Source organism: Sesamum indicum, linkage group LG8, assembly GCF_026168435.1.
Source record: "Sesamum indicum cultivar Baizhima isolate 11 linkage group LG8, ASM2616843v1, whole genome shotgun sequence".
NCBI classification, from domain to species: domain Eukaryota; kingdom Viridiplantae; phylum Streptophyta; class Magnoliopsida; order Lamiales; family Pedaliaceae; genus Sesamum; species Sesamum indicum.
Genome location: NC_142664.1, coordinates 152,447 through 178,989, shown reverse-complemented (window position 1 = coordinate 178,989; position 26,543 = coordinate 152,447). Strand labels below are relative to the sequence as shown.

Below are 26,543 nucleotides of genomic sequence, written 5' to 3'. Positions count from 1 at the left end.
AGTTATTGGTTAAAAGTTTCTTTTTGTTGATTATTTCCTTTCTACTGACAAAATTGCATCACCCCAGAAATATCGAGGGAAAGAGCCTTGCGACATAATAGAACGAGCAACCTCAAGCAGAAACCGATGGAGCATGTGCTTGCGTTCTACCACTTTGTTTTGTTGTGGAGTGTAGGCACAACTCCGTTGGTGTATGATTCCAGAATCAAGGAGGAAGGACTGAAAAGAGGAATTGAGGAATTCACTGCCATTATCAATACGAATTAACTGTATTTTCTTGTTGAACTGAATGAGGATTAGTTTACAAGGATTCTCAGTGCAGTCGAATAATGACAAAACAACAATGCGTTTCATTGAGTTTTTGGACAAATGTTCAAGGCGTTTGTGCCACAAATCTCCTTGGTTAATAATCAGAGTACAAGAATTTGATTTACAGCCAAAGGTCGAAAGTCTCCTTCTGTCTGCAACAATGGATGACTCAAGGATATAAAGGTTCTTAAGCATCTGCCATGTTGCCATAACTCTATTAGCCTTTTGGTCCTGCAGGGTGCAAGTAGACTTTAGAAAGTGAAAGTGAACAGGTAATGAACCACACAGTTGCCTTATAGATAGTAAGTTAACTGAAAACTTGGGAATATGGAGGACTTATGTAAGGGTAATGTTTGAAGTAAGCCTCATTGTACCTATGTGAGGCACAAATTGAGTATGTCCATTGGGTAAACGAATGATCAAAGGTGTAGCAAGTTCATCATAGAAGTGGAATAAATGAATGTCTGCATAGATGTGATTTGTTGCACCACTATTGATTATCCATGAACTAGGAATCACAGAGACATAATTCATACTATTACCTGCAAAGTTATCCAGCTAAGCATAGTGGATCTTGAGAGGATCGAGTGGCATTTCATCATGCATAAGCTTCTTCATTTCTGTCCTCACTATGTCTGCAATATTGGGGAACATCTCCTCAGGTGCAGTGGATTTTGATTCACCAAATGCCAAGGCACTGAATCCTCTGCCACGTCCCCCATGCTTCTTTCTTAGCTTAGCTATTTCCTTATACCAATCTGGAGTTCTGTGCAACTTGAAGCATGTGTCTCTAGAATGTCCAGACTTGTGACAATGCTCACACACCAATTGCCTTTTGTCCACCATTGGCTTCTTCCTGTAGTCTTGAGTTTTTACTTGAAATGCAGCGCCACTATTCGTTTCCACGTTGCTGATGCTCATCTGCATTTGTTTTTCCATTCGAATGAGCATAGAATAAGCTTTGGTGACTGAAGGGAGGGGCTCTAACAGCAGTATCTGACTATGTGCTTGGTCGTAGACTGCACTCAAACCTACTAGAAACTGTATTAACTGGTTTGAAGCAATCATATCTACCATATACTTATTGACTCCACATGTGCACCCTGCACAAATGCACTTAGGAGCGGGGGCAAGATACATGAGCTCGTCCCATAACCTCATCAACTTTGTGTAATACTCAGTGATAGACAAGTTTCCTTGTGTCACTTGCCCAATCTCCATCTGCAATTGATAAATCATAGGGTTGTTGTTCTCCCCAAACCGAGCTTCCAACTCTAGCCATAATTCGCGTAAGGAAGCCACGTACATAAAGGATTCTGCTAGCTCCTTGGACATACAATTTAGAATCCAAGTGGTAACCATAGAATCAATGCGATTCCATCTTTAAACTCATCAGTATTGATAGGAGGACGGGCTACAGTGCCGTTAATAAAATCTAACTTCATCTTCGCTGTTAGAACTCTTCTCACTGCTCTACTCCAAGCAAAGTAACTGTTGCTAGCAAGCAAAGCTGACACCATCACCATACCTGGGCGATGGACGATTGTAGTTGCATAAACTCCTGGTCAAGACCACCACGCGATATCGCGTCATTTCCCATAGAGTCGCTATACTCTGTTGTCGCCATGGCAGAGATTGCTATTCAGTAATTAAATGCTAAAGGAGACGTAGAGACCTTCACAAGGAAGGTTTTGATAGCATGATGAAAAGGGAATTCAAATGCGTGGAAGCGAACATAATTTCAGGAGAAAACATGAGGATTTCATTATTATTATGCAATGTACAGCGGCCTATGCTTAAATACACTGAAGAAGACGATTGAACAGAAAATCAAACTAACTAACAACTAAAACACATCAGCGCCAAGTGGCTACCACCACATCAAGCCCTATCAACAACTAATAAAGACGTGAAAAGAAAACGGAGAAAAAACGTAATCTAAGAAACATGTTTCTTCTTCGTCTTGAGCAGCACTAACCAGGGTGCCATTCACGTATATTTGTAACAATGAATCAACTCAATCAAGAAAACCATGAACTTCACAATGAGTGACTAAATTTAATAAAATTCTATAGAACTTAGTAGATGAGAATCTAACTAATATGAGTTATTGATTGAGATAAATATCTTGTTAATCTATATGAGTTGTTACTATACAACTATTAAACTAAGTCTATGGTTTTATTTCATATGGTATAATTGCTCTATTGATTGTGGTCTAGCCCTGTTCAATAAGATTTGGTTTTATTCAAACCGTCTGTTTTATTTTAATAAATATTGTTTCTAATAGTTAATTAATTAGAATTAATGATTGAGGTGAGGTGGGGTGTGGTTTGAACTTTAAACCAATATCCATACGTGATATGTGGTAGGGGTACCTGTCCACAGCCTTTGTCCTTGCCCGACATCATCAAACACTATAAATCTATCAATATTTATTACTTGTGCTTTCATTCCCCTCCCATTACAAACCCTTCTCACCTAAATTTCTTTCCTTTTAATTCTTTCTTCCCAATATCTATCAATTTAAATTACCCAAATCTTTTCACCACACACACCAATTTGGTCATTGGGATTTTGATTCATTTCATGCATGGCCTCCACCGCAAACAAGAGCATCAACGCCAAACTGGTGTTCTATATTTCCTCTTCTTCTTCTTCTTATTTCTATCCTAAAATGAATTTTTCCATCTGCCCCTGCTTCCAATGTATTCTTGTGAATTTGACCGATTCCTCTCTTTATCTCTTATTTCATCAATCCTGGATTGGATTGACCGGCGTTCCTATTTACTTCTTCATCATTAGATTAACCGTTATCCATTCTTGGTTTTCAATCTAAGCCCTTTCTGTGCCCCTTATTTGACGATCACACGCCTCTACGACTTCTCACCTTCTTTAATGTTTATTAATTTTTCTATGAAGCTGCTGCTAGTGTAGTATTTAATAGTGTTTGTCTCTATCTCTGTTTAATATTCTTTCCTAGATTAAACCATTGAAAAGAAGAATATTCCAGATTCATTCTTTGCTAATGGCTTTTGTAGACAGGGTTGAGTATGCTTTTGTTTCTTCAATGTTCCTTTATTTAAACACCTATTTGCATTCCCTATTATAATATTGTGCCTTCTTACCGTTGGTTTTTCAGGGTTTCATAACGTAGAATTACTTTTTTGTGTATGCTTAGTTTTTTCACCGAAATTTCTCTACTGCTAAGTTGGGTGAGTTTTTCTGGGGCTTTAAATTAGGTGCTTCTTGGAGATGTTGGAGCCGGAAAGTCTAGTCTAGTTTTGCGTTTTGTGAAAGGGCAATTTGTTGAATTTCAGGTAGGTATAGATTTGATGTCATGCATTTGATATTGAGACACACCAAAAACAGAATTTTCTTCTAGACAATGATTATTGACTGAACATCCCGTAGGAGTCAACTATAGGTGCGGCATTTTTTTCACAAACAGTTGCTGTGAATGATGCAACTGTAAAATTTGAAATATGGGATACAGCAGGTCAGGAGAGATACCACAGCTTAGCTCCAATGTATTACAGAGGAGCTGCTGCAGCCATAATTGTATATGACATAACAAACCAAGTAAGCACTGTCAGCTTAAGAAGCAGTAATTGGATATTGTATCTTTTATGCAGTCAATTTGTGTGCGGTTTTACCTTTGTCTTCTTTACTGTTGGAAAATAAAAAAGTATTCTGTTTTGAGCTCATCCAGCAGTGACTTAGAGTGACCTTTGATTGTGGATGCCAATTTGTTATTGTCTCAGTATTTTTCAGTATAATGACAAATTAAGTAAGAATCGCAGCTTATCAATCAATGAGGTGGGGACATAAGCAGCAGTTGGCAATGTATGCTACATGCACTGAAAAAAGAAAAATTGTGTTATGTACTTAATGAATCAAAAGAAATGTGATCTCATCTTGGCATCAGTGAAGAGGATAGTTCTTTCGTAAACTGATGGAGCGGTGAATGAAAATGATACTTGATTATGTAACAATCCTTTATTTACTCTTTAGGCATCCTTTGATCGGGCCAAAAAATGGGTTCAAGAGCTTCAAACACAAGGTAAACTACATATTCATTTATGGCATAAGGTAACCACTTGTTTTTCCTCATGTATTTTATGTTTTTTCTTTGGGATAAGGTAACCCAAATATGGTTATGGCACTTGCTGGGAATAAATCGGATTTGTTGGATGCAGAAAAGGTGGCATCAGAGGCAAGCATTTACTGTTGTCTTCTCCTTTCGTGTGTCCTCTCCCTCAATTTTCTCATATTCGGTTCTATGCGACATGTTCTCCACTTTCATTTATCATTGAGAAACATATGTATGAAATGCTAAGCATTCTATTGAACTTTATGCAATTTTTATTACTCATCAAGTCAACATCATACATGGCTTTGTTTTCAAGGACAAATTGCATCATTGTTAGTTGTATGAAGGTGAAAGATTTTTTGCAGGAAGCACAAACTTATGCACAGGAGAATGGTCTTTTCTTCATGGAAACTTCTGCAAAGACAGCAACTAATGTCAATGACTTATTTTATGAGATAGGTAAGAGCATTAGCTTGAAGAATATCTTAGAGCATGTATTTCATGTGTGAAACAATTTAAATCCAGTTAGCAGAATACTAGATTAAAGTGCATGCATAAGGACAATGAAACTCCACATGATTTCTAGGGGTTGCATAACAGATTTCCTTTAGTGCAAGAAAATGGCTGCAACCAGTGAATATCTGTCTACACATGGTAATTATTCATTGTTATTGTTGCTCTACGTACAGCAAAGAGATTGCCTCGTATGCAGCCAGCAGCTTCAAACCCGTTAGGCATGGTCCTAGTGGATCGATCCGCAGAGGGGGCAACAACTACTAGTGCTTCATGTTGCTCATAAAGTTGACGCAGACGTGTCAGTGGAGATGAATATTAAATGTGTAGTTAAAACATGGCATCATGCTATGTCCATAAAAATCTTGGGTGACTCATGTACTGTACCGGTTCATTTGTTGAGATTTTGTACGGGAGTTGACTGTTGAGAGAGAGATGGTGAAATTAGGTTACTATCATTTTCATCTTGTGTAAGTTACTGTGATGTGATTGTCCTATTCAAGTCAACTGTTGTACGTTGTCGGATTTAGTTTTACAAGTCAGAAAGTGTGTCTGGGTCATTCCTACAGTTGGCGTTTTGAGGGGGGAATATTAATCGAAATTCAATGAGATATTTCATCACAATATCCCCTTAGTCGCCACCACTCGCATAAGAGTTCCATCCACTGAAAGAAGAAAAAAGAAAGAAAGAAATCCGGCCCAGTAGTCGAGTGGACATAAACAAGTGCAGGCAGAGGCAGTTGCATTAATTATTAATTGGGTGTGGACTGTGGAGTATCCGTATCCATCCATCCACATCGATATATAAATTACCATGATGATGATGATGATGTTGGCGTCATCCCCCAATGTTAACATTTCCCAAGCAACAACTTTTGGCTTAAAAAACTGATTGCAAGTACGATTGATTCTAGAATTCATAATATCTGCTGCTACCCTTTTGCAGTGCAGGCAGGCTACAAAGTTTTAATTAGTTTAATATTGATGATAAAAGCACATTTGTAGTGGGAAGCAGACAGGCGGAATGGAAACGGTATCCGTATTAATACCTGTAATTGCACTCCACATGCTATCCTCTTAATTGCAATTTTATTTATTCTCTAATAATATTAATGATAATAATAATCTTAATTAGTTGTTTATTTAATTGTTATACATATATCATTTATACGTAGAATAAAAAAATATTAAGCACGCGTAGCTGATCAGTTCAGTCGATCATGTCCCTCCTTGCAGTGGATATGCCACTCAAAGAAATAAGAGATGCATGCAGGATACACGTCAATCTAGTTGTTGCATGCAGTCATTGATCGATTGAACTCCGGCCGCACCACCATTACTAACATTATTCTGTGCAAATTACCTTAGTTTTAGCATGCAGTCTAGGAAGAAAAGATGTGAACGCAGCAACAATACTGAACAACTCTAACAGAGTGCAACTACATAAAGAGGATGAGACCAAGAATCATGCACTCGGTCACCTTTTTGAAATGACCTCTCAAAGTTGATTAGGTAAGGCAAACTCATTATTACAGCCTCAGCCTGTGCCTGTGGCACACCAAGCAGCTTTGGTAATTCAAGAAAACGATTATCATTCCTACAGCTCTCTCTCACATCCAAAAACAACTTTTGAGATTGTTTAACAAAGTACTGAATATTACACAGAGAAAGCTTCTCTTACCTTCCTTTACCATTTCTCTTTTTACGTTTCTACAGTCTCTCTTTCAACAGATGTTGATAATCTTCCAAAAATGTGTACAGAATTTGCATCCTCTTTAGATGCAAATAAACGTCGACCATCAGGCTTCATGTGTCCATTACTGGCTATTAACTTCCAGAAAACCTGTGCAATCTATCTGTTTTCACATATCTTTCTCTTCTATCATTTTCCCAGTTTCAGCACAAGTGCACAAGAAAATGGATTTAACATCACGCAGGGAATTGACATCAATTGTTATCTACTTGTCAAGTTGTCTACAACAGTACTAGTCACTGCCTCTTTGCTAAAGTCTTCATCAGCCCTTTGATAATCTTCCCAAACCACATTAAGTTCATGACTGCAAGCACCACGGGTACACAAAGTACCAAAAGGAAACCAACAGCATGCATTTGCATGACCTGCAAGTAATTCAATAGCTCTTATACGATCCGTAATATATATGTGCTTTGTGGATTCTTCTTATATCGACCGGGTGCAAAGATTTCATGTTCATCTTAAGGGAGACAGAAGTATGACAGAGTAACAATTTTTCTATAATACTTGAGAAAGATGAAATTAAAGAAGAGAAAATGTAAACTGAGCTTGAAAACATTATGGGTGTGAGAGAGAATCTATACAATGAAGAAATTTGCTTAAGCTGTCTTATTGCACATTCACATATTAATAAGCAGAATAGAAGAGTAGCTGACTAGCTGGCATATAATAATTCTCAGAACACAGAATTCAAAGAGAGGTTTTCCTTTAAGCTTGAAAGAGATAACCAAGTAGGCTTTGTGGCACAATGAAATCTTAAGGATGTAGTTACCTGATCATGGTGCAGATAGACATGGTAAAATATGTAAACAAACAGAAGAATTCTTGCCACCTGCATTTAACGATACCAGTTTCAATAAGCATTCATGAAAACAAACAGTGTAACTTTTAAAATCAAGAATACACCCCATCACAAGTACATCGCTAAATATTAAAATCTGAAAGAAGCTTCTCAAGTTACAGGGAAACCAATATGCAACCAACTGTATATGCACAGTGTCATGTTAACTAATTGTTGCTTCTGAAAATTCTTAGTTTGTTTGTATTATAGATCATGCTGCAAACAACAGCAATACAGAACAAAGAAGATTTACGCACCAACCAAGCAACAAAAATAGCAACCCCATTAATCAGATATGCGTTGGATCTCTTCAATCCAGCCATGTCAAGATACCTGTGGAAAATGCAGATAATTTCAGCAAAAAACAATCTCAGGTTATAATTCCTCACTTCAACATTCTGAGAGCTCACCATCTCATGTTGATCTCTGGCGTTGTCACCTCAGATATCAGGACCATGAAAGTGTAAAGCTGCCCTTCCCCTGTAAACATGGAATATGCTAGTGCAATTCCTGAAAGAGAGTGATGGACAATCTGAAATCCAAAAGCAATGGAACTGTTACCGTTGCACTGTGCATTTTCAAATAAAATGGTATTACATTGATACTAGTGTTTAATCATGAACAGACAATTTTTCTGTATATCCTCAAATAAGGTGCAAGGATATTGGAGATATGATACAAACTCAGGGTTCTACATAAGGAGCTATAATTTCCTGAATGAAGTATAGAAGTCAAACCATCTAATGTGCATGTTACTCTGCTTATCTCGCTCCAACTATACAGAACCATTCAGGGTATTGAAGTCATGGAAGCATCACATCCAGTTTCCCATCACTTAATTGAATCACTCTACAAGGCTGAATATGCATAGTTCAATAATCCTATAAGAACCTATACAGAATCAACCATGCAGACCAATGTAATGCAGAAGCACGCCAAACGTAATTCATTTTCATGCTTGCAGTTCACTTACGTACTCCACTCCGCCCAAAGAAGGATACAGCCAACAAATCATTCCAAGGTCTGAAATGAAATACCCAACCGAAATCTGCCAAGAGTTGCACACCAGAAAATGATAATGTCATGAGTTTCATAACTTGATAAACTAATGGAAAAATAATCCAAACGAAACTAAGTAGAGATCTGACTAAGAATGATTAAATGTCAGATGCATGTCAGTTTGTTATCCAGTTTTATGGTTTTCATCTTATCACTTTGTACTAAATGCCTTACATAAACAACATTTGAGACGATGAACCAGCCTAGTTTCACTTGATAGCATAAATTAAGATTCCATAAACTCATATTTCTTCATTATTAAAGACAAAAGCTTAATAGCTGATATAAATGTACCCCCGACTAGTATCTTACCAATTTTGGTACTGGACGTGCTACTTTAATTATTGCTAAAGTTCATTCCTTTTGGGTTTAAATGATGCATCCATGATTCTTTTTCCCAAAAACTAGAAATATAAAATATTGTGGATATTATCACATACAAATACCCTTTTCAAGTAATGTAAAATGCACCCAAGAGAATCTTCTTGAAAAAATGAAGATATATTAGAAACTTACCCCGAGTGCAAATGTTGAGAGAGGTGAACTTCGGAGGATAATTAACCCAGCAAAATCATGATCGGAGAAAAGATCGGACCAGAACACAAAGTACAAGGACACAATTGACGTAAAAATGGCATGAAGAGTGGAAACACCTCTGCAGGTAAGTTAGTGCACAAGAAGTCAGAGCAGCATTAAAATGTAAAAGAGTAAAAAAAGTATATAATGAGCAAGTTTAGTCACCGATTATTCCAGTCAATTCTTTGTGTCTTGGTGAGAGCATTATAACTCCTGAAGTTAAAAGTGCTGATGAGCTGGGTCAGATCATAGACCTGTTGAAGGCCAACAGTCACTAATACTCAATAGAGTCTCATGATAGCATATTTTTCTGTTGACAAACATATGCTCCTACTTTTTCATAGCGATAGTAAGAAACGTATCTGGTACTTGTAATCCAGAATTTCAAAATGCAGAGGAGTCTCCTACTTTATGAAATAAAACAGAATGATGGCAAGCACCTCTAGCTTTCATTATTATGGTTTAGATACTTAACACAGTAATGGCCCTGGCTTCTCAGAACCTATGATAATGCAAAAGTTGAAAGGAATTTGACAATGCTCGAACTTACCAATTTGAATGCCAATACACCAGCAAGTACAGAAGTGTATGGGATAAAAGGGTCCGCTAGTAAGTAGTTTTTGACTAGCACCCCAGCCTGGTTTTGATAAGACTTAAATGCCAAAACTGTTCGTTGAGAAACTGCCATTATACAGAATTGCCAGACCATGTGTTTGATTCTCTTCTACAACATTAATTTCCAGGCTTCCTGGCAACAAATTGAACAAAATACTTAGAGAGAATGAGCTTTGGCACAACAACAGCATAACGGATATAAGTTATGATGGGCATCGCCCTCAAATGGAAAGAAAGCAAATGAGGCAAAGATAAAGGGAAATTGTTTGTAAGATCACATGTATAACTGCTCCAAGGTAGAGTCATATAATTGTTTTACCATTGATGGTAGGGTGAGCTCAGGGACCAATTTGTTTTCTCTCATCCTGCAAAAAATTATGGTCTGGATAGATAGTAGTAGATAGTCCTGTAATTAAAAGAACTCCTCAATGCCCAATGTCAATACTCCTAAAGGAGACGAACAGGGCATATGGAGAAAGTTGATGAATTCAAGTTACATCTTCATTAAACAGATTTGATCTATATCGTATTGAACAAGGAGAATACCATGATTAAAGCAGTAAACAAGTCCAGTAAAAAGGTTCAAAAGATTAGACTAAAAAAGACGGATGGTATTGATGTAAGATTATACTATATTGATGAATAAAGTAATAATGGTGTAAGATAATTTGGATATAGTGGTATATTTGGAAGCTGTAGAAAGAATTATATACCCTGAGGACTCAGCTTGGACAGAGCTAGTATTTCACTACATAAGCAGTTGGGATTCAAGATTGCATAGGATAGACAAAGATATGCTTTAATTTCCTCAAGATTGAAAAAGTAATAATCTGTAACACCAGAAACTCCATCGCCATCTGAAATCCTCACGTAAAAGAATGGGATTTAATAGAAGAGGACATGATATGGGACCCTTTTATAGCTCGCAACCACAATGGAATGGGGTGGGTGGGTGTGTATCAGACATGATGGTGAGCATACATAATACATTGCCTTTGCCGTAAAACGAAGAAACTGTGATAAATGCAGCTTGAGATCATAGATAGTACTCGGACATTAATTGCAAAAACAAGAGTTAGAAAGACGCCAAAAATCCACGAGATCATAAGAGTAACGTCGGAAAATATAAAGAGAAGTTGGGGTCCCCATACCTAACAGTTGAGAAATCCCACCAGAAAATTACGGAAGATGAAGATGACTCACATTCTTGATTCTTGGGTTGGGGATAAAGTGGAGGTTATTTTTCTGTTTCTTGGTGGGCTTGGGCAGATTAAAGGGAGGCAAGAAAAACCTGAAGGAAGATATGAACAATGGAAAAAATGGGTGTGGTAGAGAGTGTGTAACCAACCCTGCAAGAAACCGGTAACTCAACTCTAAAATATTATTTCATTGGAATTTGATAATTATGTAAAATGTAGCTCTTGCTCTACATCAGCTGCAATACTCCCAACTTTTTCTTTTCTTTTCTTTTTTTTTTTTTGAAATAAAAATTTGATATTCATACTCTTATGAATTGATAAAATGCTAGTAAAATATAAATAAATCAATGCATTATATTATGCACTCTTGAAGTACATGACATGTCCCATTTTTAGGCTCATAATCTAAATTTTGTATTATTCACCCTCTGAGTTTTGAGTATTGTTGGATATCTTTCTTTTTTTTGTACAACTCTTTTGTTGCATACATGCTATTATTAGACAAATATAGAGTGGGTTGATAAAAGTGTAGGACAATTTTGTCCTTTTAATTAGGCTTGTAAAATTTTTTATATATTTGCACTCAAAATCAAGTCTTTGACAACTCACTTTCCCTAATCATTTTAAAAGTTTTTGTTGGTCAAATATTTGATAAAAACATATATAGTTGCTCTTCAAATATGGTCGACTCTTGATGTACTAAAAATGTAAAAAGCATCGTATGTGTGTATGCAACGAGTGGTTTGCATAAGATTGGAATGTGGTGAGTAAAACTGGTCTCACATATGCTAACAATGGTATGGTGGATGGGGATGAATATCTTATATCATAGAATAAGACGTATCATCACCATCTCATTCTCAACTCCCCCATGCCTTCTTGCTTCTTCTTCTACCTTGCTTTTTAATGCAATTGGGCCTAATACTTATTATCATCTTCATGTTTGGGCCTACCCAAAATCCTCTTCTCTAGGGTTTTAACTGCAAAACCCTATTTCTCAAATGTACTAATCATTCAGCACAGCAGTGAGCAGGAGTTACTTAAATAATTGGGGATGAATTTCACCAATTCCTTCGCCTGGCCAGAGGTATGAGAAACGCCATACAAATTCAATCCTCTACCAAAACAACTTATGTTAATTTCTAAATTTTTTAGCTTTAAACTCACCAACCAAACATTCATTCAACACATCTTCTTTAGCTTCTTTCCTTTCTCTTGTTTGAATTTATCTGCTTTCTCCTAGTATCGCTTCCTAATTTCTGCATCTTCTATGTTGTTTCGGAAATTCAGCAAAACCCTGTCTTCAAAGATGATTGTCCGCCTTCATAATCTCTTCTTGTACCCTGCTGTTATTGCAAGAGATCCCACTCTTTTCCATATCCCTCTGCTCCATAGATTCTCAAGAATCCACTTCTTCCACCGTTTTGAACTTCCCTTCAACAATCCTGAGCTTTTTATGCCTAAATCCGCAGCTCAGCCGTCAGTTGCCCTTTCCATCGATGGAATTCCACGTCTCGCCAAGTCTGATGCACAGGCTGCGCTTTTTGATTACTTGCATTGTACTAGGGGATTGAGCTTCCTGGATGCCGAGCACATAAGCAAGAACTCACCCCGCTTTCTTGGGGACCTGATCGCTAAGGTGGAAAAGGAGCAAGATGTGTCAAGAGCGTTGTCAAGGTTCTTCAGGTACCATCCCATCAATGAGTTCGAACCCTTCTTTGAGAGTTTGGGCTTGAGCCCCACAGAATTTCAATCCCTTCTTCCAAGAGGCTTGATATTTCTCAATGATGATCAAGTCTTGCTTGATAACTATCACACCCTTAGTGATTATGGCATACCACGAAGTAAGATAGGAAGGATGTACAAGGAAGTGAATGAGATCTTCAGATATGAATTTGGGGTTTTGGATTGCAAATTGAGGGCATACGAGCACTTAGGTTTGAGTAGATCAACTGTCATCAAGCTTGTAACTTGTTGTCCCCTGCTTTTGGCTGGTGAAGTGAATAATGCATTTATAAGGGTTCTTCACAAACTGAAAGAAATGGGCTTTGACAGCAACTGGATTGGAAGCTATTTATCTAGCAAAAAGACATACCATTGGAATAGAGTACTCGATACATTATGTTTTCTTCGTGAAATAGGTTATAGTGATGCTCAGATGGGGGATTTGTTTCGGAAAGATACTGCGTTATTATTTGACGGATCTGGGAAACAAGTCTATGTAGTGGTTGGTGCTTTGCTTAAATTGGGCCTTAAAATGAATGAGGTTTATGCTTTGGTCTTGAAGAACCCGCAGATTCTATCGCCCAAGTGCTCCAAGAACTTCTGGAAGGCATTGCACTTTCTCTTTGAGATAGAGATGGAACCAGATAATATTGGGCAGATTCTGTCTATCCACTTGAAATTTTTGGGTTCCCACTCTCTAAAAGGACCAAAGACTGTGTTGAGGAATTTCAACGGTGATAAGCATAGCTTATGTGAGAGTATAAAAAATGACCCGTCCACGTTTTTCAACTTGGCTTTTAAATCAAACATTTGTAATGCTGAGTATGTGGCGGCCAGGAATCCAAGCAATTTTGTGGAGAAAACAGAATTTTTACTGAGAATTGGTTATGTAGAAAATTCAGAGGAGATGACGAAAGCTCTGAAGCGCTTCCGTGGCAGAGGGGATCAGCTGCAGGAGAGGTTTGATTGCCTGGTGCGGGCGGGTTTGGACTTCAATGCAGTGTCAAGTATGGTCAAACAGGCCCCGACAGCTCTAAACCAGACCAAAGATATTCTTGAAAAAAAGATAGACTGCTTAAGAAACTACTTGGGATATCCGGTGGATTCTATAGTGGCTTTTCCATCGTATCTTTGTTACGATATGGAGAGAATTAGTAGGAGATTTTCTATGTATGCATGGCTTAGAGAAAAAGGTGCTGCAAAGCCCATGTTATCAGTAAGCACGCTTGTTGCTTGTTCAGATACACGGTTTGTAAAGTATTTTGTAGATATACATCCTGAAGGTCCAGCTGTGTGGGAAAAATTGAAAAAAGCATTGCCCTCAAGCTGAGATCAATTATAATAATACATAGGCAATTCTTGGATTGCACCTCTATCGTAATTTATCAATGTTTTTTTTTTGTTTTCCTTTTCTTTTTAATTCCAACTTTTGCTACTTGATATGCTTTTGTATTTTGAGGAAGACATCTTAGGTGAAAAAAAACGCAAATGTGAGTGGTGATGGGATTTTGAAGCATGCAGAAAACTGAAAAATGCATGATCTTATTCTATGCATATTGTTTGTTTCTTTTTCTTTGTCTCGTCTACGTTTTTCTCTTAATTTATTAAAGGGGAGCTGTGTGGATTCATGAATTCCGATTGGAGGAGAATAGTGAACTTTGTTTTAATTTATCATTTATCACCACCGTGCTGTTTGTTCTGCTGCTAAAGTTCAAAATCACAGACCAAAAATGCGGCATACCAATTCATTCAGCCCACTAGTTTAAGGTAAAGCCCAACAAGTGGGACCAGGTCGGCCCACTTCAGTTTGGGGTTGCTTTGTTTTTTTTTTTATAAATGTAAGTTTCATTAGTAAAATAAGATAATACAGTACAACAGTGCTCAACTGGTGGTTTCTCCCTCGACAGGCCAAGGGATACACGATAATCTATATAATGCAAATGAATTAACATAACAAGATAAATTAATACTGATAATTCTCTATCTAATATCTTCCACAATAATGGTGGTTATGATGTTCGGTGGTCATTCCGCATGCTCAAAGCATCTCAAATTTTGTTCTCTCCAAATGTGGTCAATGCAAGCAGCAAGAAGTGCACAATAAGCTAAGTTAATGATATGTTTTCCTCTCCATTCCTTTGCAGCTCACTCAACGTCTTGTGGTCACTCTCTATTAGGCCATTCAAACTGAACAATCCGCCGAATCACTGTCAGGCATCTTCTGGTATAACCACATCGAAAAAATAGATGAATATGTGTTTTCATTGCACCCTCATCACATAATATACAGGTGCCTGAGTATGATAGCCATGGTTTATCAACTGAGGATAGTTTCCCCAAAATAGCAAGCCATAGGATGAAATTATGCCTAGGGATCTTCAGGGAACCCGAGAGTAGTGAAAACCTACCTACTTGGGGTTCCGATGGGTCCGATAGCCTGTAAGACTGTAGGTCGTCCCGTCTCAAATCGCCAAATAATGCGATCTGTCTCGCCATGAATTATCGGCAATGCATGCAAAATCTCTAAGCACTCAATGTCCATAATGAGAGGCCAATACCATTGCCCCTTCATAATAACACTGCTGAGTTTGTCCGTCGTCCGAAGCCCAAGTAGACGTGGACCCTGTGGGAATGTCTCAATAAGGGGACCAAGGTGGTGCCATGGATCATGCCACAGATAAAATGAATTCCCATCACCAATCTGATAGTCCACCATCGATCGAAGCAAGGGGAGTAAAAGAAGGAGTTTACTCCAGCCCCACGAACCCTCATTGTCAGTGATCGTTCATACAGATTTATCACGTAGCCGCCCGTTATATAACCATTCTACTCAGATTGATGTTCTATCACATCGAATAACATCACACAGTTTCTTGCTCATCAAGGCACGATTTAAAGTAGCGATGTCCTATAGGCCCTGACCCCCCTCCGACGCCGACATACAGACATCCTTCAATGCTACTTTGGCATATCCACTGGTTGCTGTGCCTTTCCACAGAAAAACTCTCAGACGTTTCTCAATTTTCCTTATAACACCACCTTTAGGTAGAATGAACGCAGAAGTCCAATATATACTTAACGCCATAAAGACAGATTTAATAATCTGTACTCTCCCAACATACGATAATCTCATTCCTTCCTAACCTTTAATGCGCTGATCAATTTTCAATAATAAAGGCTGATAGTCTGTAAAAAGGGATAAGTTGACAAGTTTAAAGCAAGGCTGGTCGTAAAGGAATATGCGCAACACTATGGTATAGATTACACAGAAGTGTTTGCTCAGATGGCTCGTATGGAGATTGTGCGATTAGTGATTGCTTTAGCAACACAAAAAGGGTGAGTTATCTATCAATTAGAAGTGAAGTCTGCCTTTTTACATGGAGAACTAGTTGAAGATGTTTTTGTTGATCAACCTTGTGGTTATATCCCAAAGGGAAAAGAGGAAAAAGTATATAAATTAAAGAAAGCTCTTTATCGGCTTAAACAAGCTCCCCGTGCATGGTATAGTCGTATCGAAGCTTATTTCGTTAAGAAAGGTTTTAAAAAATGTGGTTATGAGCATACCCTATTTGTGAAACGAAACATAGGGGGCAACATGCTCATGGTAAGTTTATATGTTGATAATCTTCTTTTTACAGGAAACGATGAGTTGATGTTTGCTGAATTTAAGAATTCAATGAAGCATGAGTTTGATATGATTGATCTTGGTAAAATAATGTATTTCTTGGGTCTTGAAGTCTTGCAGAAATTAGGAGGGATTATTATTAGTCAAAGGAAGTATGTTGAGGAGATGCTGCAACGTTTTGGGATGAATCAAAGTAATTCTGTTCAAACTCCAATTGTTCCTGGTTTAAAGTTGTGCAAGGATGAAGGAAGAACTAAGGTGGAGAAGACTTACTTCATACAAATTGTAGGATGTCTTATGTATCTTACAGCTACTCATCCAGACATGCTGTTTGTCGTAAGTCTTGTGAGCAGATATATGGAGAATCCTACTCAGCTTCATTTACAACTAGCAAAGAGAGTGCTAAGATATTTGCAAGGAACAATGGAGTATGGAATTTTGTACAAGGGATGAAGTGATAAACTTACAATATGCACTGATAGTGATTACGCGGGTGACTTAGATGATAGAAAAATACTTGGAAATATTTTTCTTTTTAGTTTCGGGGCTGTATCATGGTCTTATAAGAAACAACCAATTGTGAGATTGTCTAGGACAGAGGCAGAATTCATGATGTTCCTGTCAAGCTATATGGATAAAGAGGTTACTCATGACACTTGATCAAATTGATGAGAAGTCAATAAGTATCCATTGTGATGGCAATTCTGCAATCAAGCTATCAAGAAATCCAGTGATGCATGGACGTAGATGTTGGTTTCACTTTCTTCAAGAATTTGTACAGGCAGGAATGATAAAAGTGATTGATTGCACCAAATTGGTGATGTGATGACAAAGCTGTGAGTTTATGCAGAGACTAAATTCTTTCAACAAAGAGAGGAATTGTTAGGACTTAGTCAACATTGACCAATAAATAAAATATCATATTATTTGGGCTTGCTTGCTTAGAATAGGTCTTTATTATTTAGCAAAGGATTCCTTATTCTTGGTATTTTCTATTGTTTTTGAATGACTATTTATAGCTTGAATTTTTAACTGAATAAATACAGAATTTAGTCAACTCTTTTTTCTTTCTCTAAAATACTATGACTGTCTTAGCAATATATATGTTGTAAAATAAACGAGAGGAATGATAAGTAGGTAATGCTGAAGAATGCACAATTGCTAAGACTGCAAATTAAAACAATATATATATATATGTGTGTGTGTGTGTGTGTGGACTGAAGTATTAAATCTTGGTCAGGTTTACTGATTATTACTTAAGTACATAGCTTAAAGCAAGTTTACTAGATAAGCCAGAGACATATATATATTAGGGGGCCGGAAAATTAAATAAAAAAGAACTAGCAATAGGATGATGTAGAATGTAGGTAGGTGATAGAAATGGGGCACCTGTGTGATAATTGGTATGGTATGGGACAAGGGTTGTGAAAATTGATAATTAATGCACACTACTCCCAAGTCTCAACTCAGTCTCAATGTGTGGCATGAATACTGCCACTTCCAGTTGTATATACATATATATATATATATATATATATTGTTTTTTAAATTATTCAGAATCTAATTTTAATTAAGTGGTCCAATCATTAAATTAAAACCGGCCTAATCTCATCTAATCTAATACTACATATGCTGAATTTTTCCCCTTCTGAGAATAGGGTTAGATAATTGATGTATAGTGGGTGTACCCGCGGGGTCAACTCTCCCAAACAAAAAATAACTTAGTACTTGAATATATCAATGAAACTCTATAAAGTCAACTATATAATTACAACCTCCGCTCCCCAATATATAGAAACACTCTCTCTCTTTCTCTTTCTCTCTCTCTGTATATATATATATATCCCTTATTAACCAAATTATATCAAAACCTCAATATATATATATATATATAATTAATAAACTTTAATACTTTAATTTGTAAAAATATATGTTTGATGCTATTATATATTAATTATGGTAATTGACTAAATTTTATTTCACCATATGAATGAAGAGTGCATGCATTTACAATATATTTTTATTTTTTTAAAATTAAATATTTTTTTGTAATATATAGTGCTGTAAATGAATTTTTTATGCAAAAAAAAACATTTTTTTAATGAATAAAATATGTTAGTGTCGAATAGATAGATTGATCAACTACTATACATATTCAACCCTATATAAAAATAAAAATAAAGAATTAATTAAAATAATGAGTTAAATTAAAATTATTGTGTAGATAAATATGAGTTAAATTATTAATTTAAAATAATGAGATTTCTAACCAGCAGAATTTTTCTTTTGGTGATTAAAAAAATAAAAAAAATAGTATTGAATCAAATTGGTTCTGCTATATATACATATAGATATATATGATGGATATGGGTGACTAACGGAAATCCTCATCTCATCTACATGTCGATATCATCTGAATTTATTTTCAATTTGAAGCGCCTTGTCGAATTATTGACTGTACGGCCACGTACAAAGCCAAAGTTGCCACGTGAGGCGCAAACCACGTGTCCACCTCAATCCCAACTACGCCGCACCACATGACCCCAAACCTCGATTGCACCTGGACTCAATTTAAATTAAAACTCCTATATCATTTACAACCAATATTAATTAACTAATATTCCTAAATATCTGCAATATGTATATCTTCCTTTTTTAATTATTTCTTCTTACGTAAACCACCCTACCCTCATCACCTCCTCCCTCCCTCCCTCCCCACGCTATAAATTTGGCCATCTCCTCTCTCCCCCTACTAATTCACATTCAAATTTCAGTATTATTACCTTCTTACGTACTTCCTTAGCCGCTTTCAACAAATATTATATTTTAAGATGAATTCTAAACTTGTCATCCTCTTCATTATCCTCTCCAACCTTTCCCTCCCGGTTGTCTCCGTTGTCGACGACTGCGGCGCTCAACAATATGACGCCTGCATCAACAAAAAGAAAGCCTTGCCTCTCAAGATCATCGCCATCGTCTCCATCCTCCTCACCAGCATGATCGGCGTCTCTTTCCCGCTTCTCACCCGCTCTATCCCTGCTCTCAGCCCCGACCGTAACCTCTTCGTCATCGTCAAGGCCTTCGCTGCTGGAATTATTTTAGCCACCGGATTCATGCACGTTTTGCCTGATTCTTTCGATATGTTGTCTTCCAGTTGCTTGAAGGATAACCCATGGCATAAGTTCCCCTTCACTGGATTTGTCGCCATGCTCTCTGCAATTATAACCCTCATGATTGATTCCATGGCAACAAGCCTATACTCCAAGAAACACAAAGCCGCCCTGGTGCTGCCGGAGTCCGGCGGAGATCAGGAGATGGCGGTGGTGGAGGCTGCCGCCCATTCTCATTTCCACGGCCACCACCACGGGTCCAAGTTGGAAGTTGAGGGTTCGCAACTTCTGCGTTACCGAGTAATTGCCATGGTTAGTACATAATTATCACCTCCCCCCCCCCCCCCCCCCACCACACACACATATATGATAATTATTATTAATGGAGTACTGTGTATTTTAACCAATCTAAATATTATTATGTGGAATTGATTGATGACATTATTTTCATTCATGCATTTACATGACAATGACATGAAATAATTTAAGGGAAGGATTAGTCAAAACCAAACAGGTAGGTACGGCGAAGTACATGAAAAAAGTAAAAGAATATGAGGATATATATATGGAGGAAATTCAGTAGTAGTTGTATGATCGATGCATGCAAGTGGATATATATATATAGCTAGGAAAACAGTACTCAACTCCTATATACGTATAATCAACGATGAATGCAGGTATTGGAGCTGGGAATCATTGTTCACTCAGTGGTGATAGGGCTGTCTCTTGGGGCGTCTAACAACACTTGCAGCATCAAGGGACTGGTGGCCGCCCTCTGCTTCCATCAAATGTTTGAAGGAATGGGACTGGGTGGTTGCATTCTCCAGGCAGAATACAAGTTTTTAAAGAAGGCTGCAATGGCATTCTTCTTTTCAGTCACAACTCCGTTTGGAATAGCTCTGGGACTAGCATTAGCCAGCAGTTACAAAGAGAACAGCCCTCGGGCATTGATCACTGTGGGGTTGCTCAATGCTTCATCTGCAGGCCTACTCATATACATGGCCTTGGTCGACCTTTTGGCTGCTGATTTTATGGGGCAAAAGTTGCAGGGAAGCGTCAAGCTCCAAATTAAGTCCTATGTGGCCGTCCTTTTGGGCGCAGGAGGAATGTCTCTCATGGCTAAATGGGCTTGAATAGATTAAAATCACTTTCAAATCTTATTTTCAGTTGTGTTAATTCCCCAGTTTTTATTTGAAATGTAAAACTATTTCTATCTCTCAATAAGAAATCAAATCATGTGCACCTTGCATAAAATTGAAATGAACAAACTGCAATGACCACTCTATCTACTGTTACTACATGGCTGATCAGAAAGCCCAAATTTTTGAGTCCACTATATATGTAACATTAAGGGAAAAAAAGATGAAAAAAAATCAGTTTCAGTTATAATAATTTTATTATATATTTCTCATACAAACACAAATACAAAGAAAAACAGAAAAAAAATTAAAATACAAAAGGAATAAAACTTTGGAAACATATAAATTTGGTAATTTCCCAACTGGAGTCATTTTTCTTTTTGGGTAAACGTAATTTTTATCAATAAATAACACATAATACTACAACAATTGGAGTCATTTTATGAACCATTATTATTTAGGGAGGAGTAGGGGCTCATCTGCCAATTGCCCAAAATCTAGTGTACAATAATAATAAAGTCCTATTCTATCAGTTCTTATTCAACAACGTAGGAACAAAGATTTGTTAGCAAGTTACAGCCCAATGGTAATGCTATGTGTGGAGAGGCTTTCGTTATACCAAGTCCAGCGTTCGTAACACCCACAGCCCTCATTCAATTAGGTTTTGACAGGACGGCAGGTTTGAAGTTGGTCAAGTACAGGGATGATACTCCCTTTATCACAGCAGTTGCCGCCAAAGAGAAGTTTTTTCCAGGGTGCCAAGAGGAAATTATTGAAGCACAGGGGGGATAATAAGAGATGGTATTGTAATGGTGGCAGTTGGAGGCATGTGCCAAGTTGATTTCCTCCGGTGCCAGTGGTGGAGGAGAAGGACAAGGAGGCGGAGGGAAAGAAGGGGGAAGTAAAATGGGAGTGGGATTAGATAATCAGGTTGTTAGGATTGGGAATCTGAGGGTGAAGGGTGCAGCTGCAGGGATTGGAAAAGGGTTTGGTGACAAGGGAAACTACAAAGTACAAGAAGACAAGGATGATTATGCCTTGGTCCTGGGGGGAAACATTTCACTTTGAATTTGTGGAGTACCCATCCCATTTTCATTTCCATTCCCATTCAATCTTGTCTGCAGAGAATTGATTATCATCTGCCCTTCAACTTACCATGAAACCATTCGGACCATAAAGATAGGACCAGATCCTCCTAGTGTTGAATGTGCCTCATTGCAACTAATATTACTTGGGATGATTTTGTAATCAGATATTACCACTGGTTACTTTTATACACATTCTATTAATTAAATTTGACAACTTGATGCTAATTGCTTTCGTTCTGTTATTGTACTCACATCATGTTGCAAGAATAGACCCGCCCATTTAATGATTCAAATTCAATTTATCCTAAGTTATTTCCTTTAATTCCGTTCAGTCGGCAGCCCCATATGCTTATAAAACGAGTAATCAGGTACACAAGCGTTGTTCTCCTTACTTCCGGACTACACACACTCCAAAACATCATCCACCAGCTCATCTTATTGCCTATTCCAAATATTAACACACAGCTTTAGTTCCCCCAATAGCAGGTGTACAGCATATTTCACTATATTTAGGATGGCATTAATCATTTTTCACTATAATTTCCAAGTATACCAAGGCATTCTACACGGCAAGGAGGAGATAAATAGAGAACTTGGCCTAGTGAGTGATGTTGGTCACTAGCTGAGAAAATGTGAATGTCCTTGAGCAATCCAGCACAAGCGCCACTTCTCCTATGAAATACATATAAGCAAACCTCTTCTCTGGCTACATATGCTGCATTACTTGGTGCTTTTATCTGTTTACACACACAAGTAAAACACTACACTTTTCATTATGGAATCATAATAAGCAAATGCCACATTTGGAGCAATCATCAAATAATGGATTAAAACTGTGTACACAAATACTTACTGATCCGATAGAGGTGAGAATATTGGAAAGCTTACCCACGTCTCACGCTCACCAGCTCAACATCAAATATGAGAATCCCCAAGGTTGAGCCTTCTCCATTCGCCAGACGTGTTGGATTGAATATGGTAGTGAATAGCCTCTGTCTGTCAAAAAACTGCACAAAACACATCAATTAAAAATTTATACAAGTAAAGGCAGCATGAATTTGTTGTTGTTTGCATACAAAGGACATCTAAGATAAGGGAGTTATCTGGATTTTCTGAGAATTTGGTTCAACATTATTAGACACCTGGAACAAACCTTTGTGAATGGTATTTTGGTCTTCCTAATTCATACATTTTTACCTTTCAATAACTTCCACGAATTATATTTATCCATGCTTATTCCTTTTCCAACTCATTTGAATTTTTCGACCTTCAACTTTCACCTCTAAATACCAACATTGTTTCTTTGCTGAAATTTGTCGACCAGAAAGATTAGCTATAACTGGATCTGACTGCTGGTAATGGTATACAACTTAAAACAAGCAAAAATAAATACAAAAGTGATTCAAGAGAATACATACATTGGGGGGAATGGGTTCTTGAGATGTATTTTGATATCCTTCAGATGGAGGGATGATGACTCGACGAATACCACCTACTTTCATCGATCTCACAGCAGAGTCAATTCCGGATATGACCTAAATTATTTGAGATGGGCAAAAGAGGACCTGCTGTTACTTGACATGTAAGTTGATATAGAGATACATGATTGATATGAACAGAAAAAAGTTATATATGAACAAACAAGCAAACAAAGATCAAGAAGAAAAATAGAGGCTTGAGCTCAAGCATACACCATATTCAACTACACAGGAACGGAATTCCTCAAGCAGGAAATACATTTTCCTTCTTCCTTATTCGGCAAAAGTTGTGGCACTGTATATCATTGTATGTTTTTATTGATCATAGGCAGTCACACAAATAACACTACATCATTGTATGTTTTTATTTGGGAAAATTACAGTATCTATGAAGTTTTGTATTCTTAACAATCATATTCATTTTCCTCTCCTTTTCTATCTATCTTGCTGCTCTGCCAATGCAAGAAGTCAATCTTCTGCTCATCGAGCAAAACAATTACATATAGAATGAAATAGTATATACACCTAAAGCAATCGACTTTAGATAAGGAAGGAAATATGAACAAACTACGATTTGCTGAGAAGTCCAATATAAGAAACTAAAGAGCGGTGGGAGACATTACTTTGCCAGAACCAAGAACAAACTCAAAAGGAATAGGTTCCCCATTTTCATCTTTATGATCATAAGTGGAATCGAAGCGCCATCCTTGCTTTGCTGCTAATCTCCCGTAGTAATGAATTACAACCTACTCCAAACACACGCAGACAGACAAAAAAAGAAAGAAGAAACATCAGACTAATACAGTATAAATGCTCCAAGAAGAGAGTGACAAAGTAATGAAGTAGGGGGCAAAAGAAAATGGAGTAAGGGTAGACCTTGTCGCCATCAGAAGGAGTTTCCCCATCACCAATCCGAAGGTCCAATGCCTTGACACCACCAGAAGCTGGGAGCTCAACGAAATCTGAAACCTGTTTGGACCAAGTATAATTGGAACAGAAGCAACAATCGGAGAAAATAGTGGTAATTGTAATGAGCGACAAAGCTCTTCTTCTTGTTGATGTGGAGGGTAGATGTGAAGGGGAAAGGGAAGCAATAGAGATTTGATTTTGAGGAAGAGAAGAGCGGACTGGAAATTGTTGCAAAATATAGGAGGCGGAGGCGTTGGATTGCAATTGAAGCACCATCATCATGCTATGGCCCCTGAGAGGGGAGGGGTGGATAACGGAGTTTCTATGGCCCTGCGTTTTTGCTTTTGCGGGCCTCTCTCTCTTGCCCCAGTAGAGACCAACCCGGAAACAAACTAAAACATATATTTTGCTGGAAAGGACGCCGTCTGTGGGAATCGAACCCACGACCACGTGGTTAAAAGCCACGCGCTCTACCGGCTGAGCTAAGACGGCTGCATTTATGATGCGCACACTATAACTAATTCTTCCTACAACGACACCTCTTTACTTTTTCTATATATATTTCAACCAAAATCACATTTGCCAGATTCGTTTGTCTTTCTTTAATTTGCTCCCGCAGAAGCAAAAGCCATAAAAATAAATCATATTCTCCACAGGCACAAGGTCTTTGCGCGTTCCCACACCCTCCCTTTGTATATATAGGGTATAGCCCAACAACGTAACAGCAACCCCACATCCTCATATATCAATCATATTCATTTCCCAATTCATTCTTTTTCTTCTTTCTACTTAGAGATTTAAAATGGCTTCAGCTCCTATTCCTACTACTAACAATACTACTCCACACCATGTGGGAGATCCTTCAATCACATTCTATGCGGTATGTACATAATTCATCTTACTTTCGTTTCTTCTTTACTTTGCAACTATACATGTTGTTTCATGACTCAAGTACACGCTGCTGCATACAGGACGGCGACAAGGAGGCTATGAAAATTCCACCCAAACATCTTAACATTGTTTGGGGCCGAGACAACCGATACTGGAAAGTACCAGATGATGATGAGTGAGTACTTGTGTACTACTACTGACTAGTCTAGTCTAGTCTAGCGTGTGTTTATGAAGCTAGGGATCTAAGAGATGGATGTACGTATGCACGTATATGGATAATTTATAAGGTGCATGGTGGATTGAGTAAATCATTCTTAATTTATTACGTATATATATGCTGCAGGGAATCGAGTGCTGAGTTAAATCAAGTGTGTTGGCTGGAGGTAACTGGTTCGGTGGAGGGCACCCGCCCCAACAAGCAGTATCAAGTGGGGTTTCATGTATCGTTTACCCCTGATGCCTTCGGCTGGGGAGGCTCTCCTCTCTACATCATGGTTAAGAGAGGCAAGGATGGGAAGCCTGTGTGGAGAAAGTTGTTGTTGAACCCTCATCAAACAAAGGAATGTGATATTACAGCCACCACCAACCCTCACTCCAATGATCCAAAACTTTACTTTGGTCTCTATGAATTGTGGAGCGGCAAGTGGAAGGGAGGTCTCAAAATTCACCACGCCTTTATACGACAATTGCCATGATCAACTATATATGTATATATATATCCTACTCTCTTTCATATATATATGTGTCGTATATTATTCTTTTTCCTAACCCCATATCTATCTATATATATATATACTTGTACTTATTGGTTGAATAAAAAAAGAAAGAGGATTGTAATTCTTGGAGATGCATATTCATGATCATAGTATAGCTCTGAAAGGTTTAGCTTAATGCATGTCTCTTTACTTTTTCTTTTTTTTTTTGATTTAGGCATGTCTCTTTACTTTGACCATACATAAATTACCATACTTCATTTGATGCATAAAAATCTTGCTACTCTCACATTCCTGAATCCATCGAGTCTTATCGTGCCGCATTTTCGGATTTTCACTGCTGCAATATTTTAGATGGGAGATACGAAGATGCGTCCACTTGACAGGAAAAAGCAATGCCACAGTGACTAATTAGTTTTAGCCAGCTAGGAGAATAATGCATTAGTCCGAAGATGAAATTATGCCAGAATTAATGGAATTTGAAGTCAGGAAAGTTGGTCAGGACTTCTAGTGGGTAGTGGGTGGGGGCAAGAAAAAGAAAGATGAAGAATTAAGCGCCAGAACTGGAATCTTGCTTTCGCCTCTTGAAAGAAAATGAAAAAATCATGTTACTTGTACGCTCAAGTGAAGAAAGGAATATAAAAACAATTGATGCAATTTGGGGACCAAAAAGGCTTGAGATAAGATCAACTCCACCTGCAAAGGAATTGCAGAGAATGTTTGAATCCCTACCGGCGACAGCGCCTTTCTGCTTAATTATATATATATGATGATGATGATGATTCCAAAGAGGCATCAATAATCAATATTGTGAGAGATGTTTGCAATTAGCCACAACAAAACACGAATTCAATCAATAATACATTAAGGAATATAGCTTACGTAATGATGCTTCTGCTTATAATGA

At 37.6% G+C, this 26,543-nt stretch overlaps 6 protein-coding genes and 1 non-coding gene across 14 annotated transcripts; 4 read left to right on the top strand and 3 right to left on the bottom strand.

Annotated features, from left to right (window-relative positions):
* Positions 1 to 2,722: 2,722 nt before the first annotated feature.
* Positions 2,723 to 5,483, top strand: LOC105167237 (ras-related protein RABF2b). The gene is made up of 7 exons (XM_011086865.3): positions 2,723 to 2,941; positions 3,552 to 3,629; positions 3,724 to 3,891; positions 4,324 to 4,372; positions 4,452 to 4,525; positions 4,768 to 4,861; positions 5,092 to 5,483. The coding sequence occupies exons 1-7, from the start codon at positions 2,903 to 2,905 to the stop codon at positions 5,199 to 5,201; spliced, it is 612 nt and encodes a 203-aa protein (XP_011085167.1). The 5' UTR covers positions 2,723 to 2,902; the 3' UTR covers positions 5,202 to 5,483.
* A 958-nt stretch (positions 5,484 to 6,441) lies between these two features.
* Positions 6,442 to 11,139, bottom strand: LOC105167236 (uncharacterized). 5 transcript variants are annotated; one of them, XM_020696216.2, is made up of 10 exons: positions 10,911 to 11,139; positions 10,079 to 10,206; positions 9,695 to 9,892; positions 9,310 to 9,398; positions 9,085 to 9,223; positions 8,483 to 8,557; positions 7,920 to 8,041; positions 7,767 to 7,842; positions 7,441 to 7,500; positions 6,442 to 7,033 (listed from the first exon to the last, which is right to left on the bottom strand). In XM_020696216.2, exons 3-10 carry the CDS (start codon positions 9,851 to 9,853, stop codon positions 6,905 to 6,907), a joined length of 849 nt encoding a protein of 282 aa, XP_020551875.1. In that variant the 5' UTR covers positions 9,854 to 9,892; positions 10,079 to 10,206; positions 10,911 to 11,139; the 3' UTR covers positions 6,442 to 6,904. The 5 variants fall into 5 exon arrangements, with proteins under 5 accessions (XP_020551875.1, XP_020551874.1, XP_020551873.1 ...); XM_020696215.2 differs by having other exon boundaries at positions 10,079 to 10,165; XM_020696214.2 differs by having other exon boundaries at positions 10,079 to 10,124.
* Positions 11,140 to 11,745: 606 nt separating this feature from the next.
* LOC105167235 (transcription termination factor MTEF18, mitochondrial) lies at positions 11,746 to 14,115 on the top strand. Of its 2 annotated transcripts, XM_088883177.1 has the most exons (2): positions 11,746 to 12,045; positions 12,249 to 14,115. In XM_088883177.1, the coding sequence occupies exon 2, from the start codon at positions 12,268 to 12,270 to the stop codon at positions 14,011 to 14,013; it is 1,746 nt and encodes a 581-aa protein (XP_088739303.1). In that variant the 5' UTR covers positions 11,746 to 12,045; positions 12,249 to 12,267; the 3' UTR covers positions 14,014 to 14,115. The 2 variants fall into 2 exon arrangements, with proteins under 2 accessions (XP_088739303.1, XP_020551349.1); XM_020695690.2 differs by having other exon boundaries at positions 11,748 to 14,115.
* A 4,909-nt stretch (positions 14,116 to 19,024) lies between these two features.
* On the top strand, positions 19,025 to 20,672 carry LOC105167234 (putative zinc transporter 10). The gene is made up of 2 exons (XM_011086862.3): positions 19,025 to 19,730; positions 20,096 to 20,672. The coding sequence occupies exons 1-2, from the start codon at positions 19,140 to 19,142 to the stop codon at positions 20,549 to 20,551; spliced, it is 1,047 nt and encodes a 348-aa protein (XP_011085164.1). The 5' UTR covers positions 19,025 to 19,139; the 3' UTR covers positions 20,552 to 20,672.
* Positions 20,673 to 22,063: 1,391 nt separating this feature from the next.
* Positions 22,064 to 24,420, bottom strand: LOC105167233 (FKBP-like peptidyl-prolyl cis-trans isomerase family protein). 3 transcript variants are annotated; one of them, XM_011086861.3, is made up of 5 exons: positions 24,000 to 24,420; positions 23,747 to 23,869; positions 23,064 to 23,180; positions 22,499 to 22,652; positions 22,064 to 22,406 (listed from the first exon to the last, which is right to left on the bottom strand). In XM_011086861.3, exons 1-4 carry the CDS (start codon positions 24,312 to 24,314, stop codon positions 22,530 to 22,532), a joined length of 678 nt encoding a protein of 225 aa, XP_011085163.1. In that variant the 5' UTR covers positions 24,315 to 24,420; the 3' UTR covers positions 22,064 to 22,406; positions 22,499 to 22,529. The 3 variants fall into 3 exon arrangements, with proteins under 3 accessions (XP_011085163.1, XP_011085162.1, XP_011085161.1); XM_011086860.3 differs by having other exon boundaries at positions 22,064 to 22,382; XM_011086859.3 differs by having other exon boundaries at positions 22,064 to 22,382; positions 22,534 to 22,652.
* Positions 24,421 to 24,451: 31 nt separating this feature from the next.
* On the bottom strand, positions 24,452 to 24,524 carry TRNAK-UUU (transfer RNA lysine (anticodon UUU)). The gene has a single exon. It is a non-coding gene; the product is annotated as a tRNA-Lys (tRNA).
* Positions 24,525 to 24,634: 110 nt separating this feature from the next.
* On the top strand, positions 24,635 to 25,814 carry LOC105167232 (protein PHLOEM PROTEIN 2-LIKE A9-like). Its single transcript, XM_011086857.3, has 3 exons — positions 24,635 to 24,912; positions 25,004 to 25,098; positions 25,267 to 25,814. The coding sequence occupies exons 1-3, from the start codon at positions 24,835 to 24,837 to the stop codon at positions 25,616 to 25,618; spliced, it is 525 nt and encodes a 174-aa protein (XP_011085159.1). The 5' UTR covers positions 24,635 to 24,834; the 3' UTR covers positions 25,619 to 25,814.
* The last annotated feature ends 729 nt before the right edge of the window (positions 25,815 to 26,543 follow it).